Genomic DNA, 6,000 nt, shown 5'->3' with positions numbered 1-6,000 from the left:
CTGCTAAAATCTTTTTCCTATGCCCGTGCACTCTTCTGTGGTCATACATGTCCCTTGCATTATCTACTATAGTACATCTATATTCTGATGCTTCATAGCCTACTATCAAACAATGTAGATAAAATGTTAGCGGATCTTCAGCCCTTAAGAGATCTGACCATAGCACAGGCCTGTTTTCCATGGTCTGTTATTGGTTTTAGCACGCTTACCTGGGCGGAGCCTTGTCCTGGAAGGGGTTGACAGCCAGAAGTGAAGTTGCAGTTTCATCATTGGCAAGCAGCTTCCCAGCCAGGTGTATTAGCCACTCGTTCTGTTCATAGGTCTAACATGCCAGTCAGGAGAAAAATACAACACATATAGTTAATATATAACACCAAGTAATGTTATGTCATTAAAAAAAATATATAGTACAGTAAAACCTTGGTTTGAGAGCATAATTCATTCCAGAAACATGCTTGTAATCCAAAGCACTTGTATATCAAAGCATTTTTTTACAGGGTATAAAAGAGAAGAGAGGCACCTCTAAGTTTAGCAAAATGTTGTACCTTCATTAAATGTAACCATATTGCTACACTTAGAGGCTCCTCTCTTCTTTTTTATACTCAGCTGTGACATGACGCTACTCTTATATCAAGATATCGCTTGTATATCAAGGCAAAATTTATTAAAACATTTTGCTTGTCTTGCAAAACGCTCTCAAACCAAGTTTTTACTGTAGTTCCAATTATTTATGTTACACAATATTAGTGCTACAGGTTAGGAAAAGCAAAATTTCAGTAAAAAAAATACACAAAGGTTAATGTTAAGGCACACAAATTCAATAAATTACTCAAAGGCATAAAATATAAAAGATGAGGTTGTGCTGGGTAAATAGACACCCAGCATGTCAAATCTTAAAATTAAATAAAACGGCGACTAACTTCAGTACCCTATATTTTCCAAAGGCGACACTTTAAAAGCCCCTAAAGTCATCAGTTCAGAGTTAACTGTAACTAATGGCCTAGAATTATTGGTTTCACTCTGGTGTGCATGGAGATATGTAACACGTGCAGCTCAATCAACGTTTTCCTGTGTAGACGCAACCGACGCATGTATTTATGTGCGTGCGTGTATGCGGGGGGGGGGGGGGGGGTGCTTTAAAGTGCTTGGGTGTAACTTTCATTTTGCACACTTTTTTATTTATTTATGCATTTTTATGCATTTATTTGGTGACAGGTTCTCTTTTATGAGACATCCTAAAGACCCCTGATGTCTCACCCCTCCTCCAATGAATGTAATGGAGTGCAGAACGCACTCCATTACATTTTTCCCCATACTGGCTGGAGACAGTGACATCAAGACCTGGAAGTAAAGTTTTACACAGGTCAGTAAAAGGAAGAGGAGACCAGCCCTCCCTCTACCCACCATGTTATCCTGGGAAAGGGGGGTAGTGGTCCCGGGAGTAACAGAGGTTTGTGGAAGCAATTCGGCGGCTATCCTGTAGTCCAATTTGAAAGAAAAAGAAATACTATTTTTAATTGAAGCTATAAATAGGCTAACTAACTTTATTTAATATTTTTCCATGAAGTCCTTTACCTCTTTCTCCATAAAACAACTTCATCAACCTATAACCAAGTGCACTGGGACCAGCTACAGAGCAGATGAAGCAGACCCCATTGTTACAAGTCTGTTCTGCAGCCCTCCAAGCTCTTTTGCTAGAGCCCGATGTACTATTAAAACAAGCTCCACCTGGTGGTATGAGCAGCACGATGCGTTACACGCTCCATCTGGTGCAGAACATTTTCTCCATCTGCGAGCTGCAAACCCCCGGATAAAGTTTCACTTTTTTCCCAAACAAACATCAATTTCCTCTGGCTTCTTTCGCAGACTCGTGCTCCTATAGCAGCCCTGTTCTGATCGGCTTTAGTTCCGGCAGAAATTGTCTGTGGCAAGTGTTATAAAAAAACCTCCAACCACATTTTATCTGTGCTAAGTGTAAAGTGCATTTAAAGCCCAGAGTGGTGAGGGGGTTAGAACATCTGTCTGGATTTTATTGCTGTTGGTGTCTCCGTTAGGAAGACACTCTCTTCATCTGTCCTGGGGCTAGTGTCAGTGGGACTAAAATGATGGGAAAATCCAAAATTTTGAGTCGTCATCAGAACAGGAAGCGAGGAGAAATCTTCCAGTTTCCTAAGACCTCATATACACTGCTGCTGGTAAACAGAGGTTTAGGAGTAGTTGGGCATTTTTTTCCAGTTGCCCCTGAACTCTCCTCTATGTTATCTTATCAGTACATGTACACAGGGTCGTTTATAGTCATTTCTAGGCAGTTGAGGTTAGAAGCATTTTTTGGAATGCAAAAAAATGCGTTCAGGACGGATGTTCAGAGGCATTTGAAACGCCAAATGCCTGTAACAGCTTGTAAACGCTGCTAAACGCGCTAACTTGTGTTTAGCAGCATTTTGTTTACAGACGTTTTTCATTTTAACAAGAAAATAAAAATAATGGTACAGGAAAGGAACCAAAAAGAACAACAGGAATGGTAGGAATCTAGGATGGAAAAGGACCTGGGGGTCCTAGTAGATGATAGGCTCAGCAATGACATGCAATGCCAAGCTGCTGCTAACAAAACAAACAGAATATTGGCATTAAAAAGGGGATCAATTCCAGAGATAAAACGATAATTCTCCCACTCTACAAGACTCTGGTCCGGCCGCACCTAAAGTATGCTGTCCAGTTCTGGGCACCAATCCTCAGGAAGGATGTACTGGAAATGGAGCGAGTACAAAGAAGGGCAACAAAGCTAATAAAGGGTCTGGAGGATCTTAGTTATGAGGAAAGGTTGCGAGCACTGAACTTATTCTCTCTGGAGAAGAGACGCTTGAGAGGGGATATGATTTCAATATACAAATACCATACTGGTGACCCCAAAATAAGAATAAAACTTTTTCGCAGAAGAGAGTTTAATAAGACTCGTGGCCACTCATTAAAATTAGAAGAAAAGAGGTTTAATCTTAATCTACATAGAGGGTTCCTTACTGTAAGAGCGGCAAGGATGTGGAATCCCCTTCCACAGGTGGTGGTCTCAGCGGGAAGCATCAGTAGTTTCAATAAACTATTAGATAAGCACCTGAATCACCGCAACATACAGGGATATACAATGTAATACTGACATATAATCACACACAGGTTGGACTTGATGGACTTGTGTCTTTTTTCAACCTCACCTACTATGTAAAACAAAGCATTGCATTTTCCATAAGGACCTGATCTCAGTTGTACAACAGGAGTAGTTGAAAGCAACAGACATTAATGGGGTGATCAAAACCCCCTTTAGAATGTAAATGAGAGGCCAGGTCAAGGGACGGCCCAGATTTTCAATAAAAAAAAATAAATAAATCAGGAAACATTGAGGCTCGGTTCACACTGGGACGACTTGGGATCCGACTTGTCGCCCCTCAAGTCGCCCCAAGTCGCCCCAGAAAGAGATTCACATGACAGTGAATGGGAGCGTCTTAATAGACACTACTGAAGTCGCTCCGACTTCAGAGCGTACTCCCTGTACTACTTGGATCCGACTTGGTAGGCGACCTGTACCATAGAAATCAATGGAAGTCGCCTCCAAGTCGGATTGTCAAGCGACTTTGCAGGCAAAAAATTTCGTTTGCCCAGGCAAACCCCTCCCTCCCAGAGAGCTGATTGTCCTGTGATTGGCCACAGCCGAAGTCGCCTGTCCTGGAAGCGACTTGAAGTCGCGTTGTAATTTGCTAAAGTCGTGCTGAAGTCGCGTTGAAGCCGCGTTGAAGTCGCCGTACAAAGTCGCGCTGAAATCGTGTTGCCCCTGTGTGAACCGAGCCTGACAGTCAGGATCTTGGGCTCCATAGCCATATAGCATGCACATGTCACGGAACTTGCATAAAGGTGTTTAGGGGGGCCCCATCTGACCCAGGTGATGGTAGGGGGAAATAGTTAGATGATCTATTCTAGAGGGAATAAAAAAGGGCGGGGGGGTTAAGGAAAGGGGGAGAAAAGGAAGGGTGCCGTTCCCGTAAGAGCATATGAGAACAGAAGGCAATAAGGCCCTCCTGTAGGAACTTAGATTAGCATCACCAAAGGCCCCCAATCTCAGCAATTCATTCCCAGTCTCTCCCTCCTCTACGGCAGCTTCTTTAGTGCATGTAAACTCAGTTCAATAAATCCATGTATTTCTGAACCTGGTATGTGTGTTTTTTTATGGAAATTGTGAGATATTACATCTCCCTGATATTCTTAATTCTTCCGGTCAATTATTGGGGGCTGAACCAACGTGCCGGTATGCAAGACTGTGACGCGTTAACCAGGAGGTGCAGCACCAGCTTTTTGTAGGCCGATGTCGGAAATAAATTGTGATGCAATAGAAGAGTTCAGGAATTTTAGGGAGTACATGATCAGAGAATTTTTGGGTAAACCCGGGTCCAAAAGGTGTCTAAGGAGGGGCAAGACCAGAACATATGTAAAGTCTCCTTTACCCCTGTTATTCCTATGTTTAAAACATGTCTTAGATGAATTTCAGAGGCATTAGAAAGTGGTTTCTGAAGCTCTCCGAATGCCAGTTTTTTGGGGGATGGGGAAAAAAGCCCTGCTATAGTGCTCCACAAATGCATGTCAAACACCTTAGGAATATTCAAAGCCGATTTGCATAGTGCTTCTATTGATATGAATGGAGGCATTTGGCAAGCTTTGCAAGTTGTAACCCCTGCAGAACGTTGCATGCAAGGTCAAAATTAACGCAAACCAAAGCAAAGCTGCTGTGCGTATTCGACTATTCACTATTCATATAAACAGGCATTTGCTTTCCTTCTCTGAACTGGCCGCTCAGCTGTCGGCTAATTGCCAGCACCCGACTCTCTCCACAGTTACTCAGCTGTTGATGATCCTGCTCGTCAGTCCTGCCTACTTAAGCCGTCCAGTCCAGAGGAGCTCTGCCTTCGCCTTGGTCACATCACAAGAAACTATCTCCTGCGTTCCTGTTTAAAGACTGGCTTTGCTGACATCCCTTCTGGCTCCAGATCCTTCTTGCTGTTCCACTACATTGATCCCTGACTTCTGGCTTGGCTGACTATCCGTTCCGGTTACTAAACTTCGGCTATGTTTTGACTACGTTTGTTCTTTTTACTTTTATTATTAAACAAGTTTGATTTAACTGTACTTCTGTCTCAGCCTGATTTCATGGTTTATGACACTCTGAAGATTTCCAACCACTTCCTGTTGTGTCACTGACACAAACTGCAAAAAATAACCCAACTGTTCCAACCATTGCTTACACTTTATCACTACCAAAAAGATTTTGGCTAGAGGTCCACCATAAAATTACAATTACCTCCACTTTGAGTATCTAAAACTCCACATTCTGTCCATCAGCAGTCCAGTGCTAAGAGTTGGTCCTACAAGGTGCTCATCACCCGCTAAGTGTTGCCACCTCATCCCTTTAAACCCGAACACATATTAATTACACAGGTTCTGTGGCTGATTAAGGTGGTAATTAAACTCACAAACTCACTTGGTGCCTTATCTGCACTAAATTAGTCTTAGAACCTGTGTAATTCATATGTGTTCGGGTTTAAAGGGATGAGGTGGCAACCCTACACCCGCCTGGTCCAGAAAAGCCTCCTCCTTTACCCTGCCTGAGTCTTTGCTATGGAGTTTTGCCTGCTTCGACTCTGGAGAATAATACAGAACCTCCTGCACTCGCTAGCATGGACCTTTTTGATTTGAGGCACAATTTTGTTTTAGATCACAGAGGAAATTGGAATTTTTTAATACTTGCACTCTTCTCTCTAGTAATTGTGGGCAAAATTTTTTTGCGGATTTGGAAATACCTAAATATGCACTTACAAATCAGGAGGCAATATCTGTACTTATGAGGACAGGACTTCTTTGAAGTTTTGTAGGGGTTGAGAGGGCAGGGCACCTCTTTATACCCTTAAAAGGAGGCCACATGTGAGCTTAGAGGATTTTCCCTCATTTCCTGTCTGGTAAAAT

General features: G+C 42.6%; 1 protein-coding gene across 2 annotated transcripts in view; it reads right to left on the bottom strand.

Moving 5' to 3' along the window:
• Positions 1 to 6,000, bottom strand: part of LMF1 (lipase maturation factor 1) — a 577,865-nt gene that overhangs the window by 13,755 nt on the left and 558,110 nt on the right. For both annotated transcript variants that reach the window (XM_073636425.1, XM_073636424.1), the window contains one exon: positions 210 to 322. In XM_073636425.1, the coding sequence (XP_073492526.1) occupies positions 210 to 322 (113 nt within the window). The remainder of the gene's footprint in view (positions 1 to 209; positions 323 to 6,000) is intronic.

Source organism: Aquarana catesbeiana, linkage group LG06 (genome assembly GCF_042186555.1).
Source record: "Aquarana catesbeiana isolate 2022-GZ linkage group LG06, ASM4218655v1, whole genome shotgun sequence".
Classification (NCBI taxonomy): domain Eukaryota; kingdom Metazoa; phylum Chordata; class Amphibia; order Anura; family Ranidae; genus Aquarana; species Aquarana catesbeiana.
The sequence above is the reverse complement of the archived record's forward strand: the minus strand, read 5'-3'. Positions and strand labels throughout refer to the sequence as shown.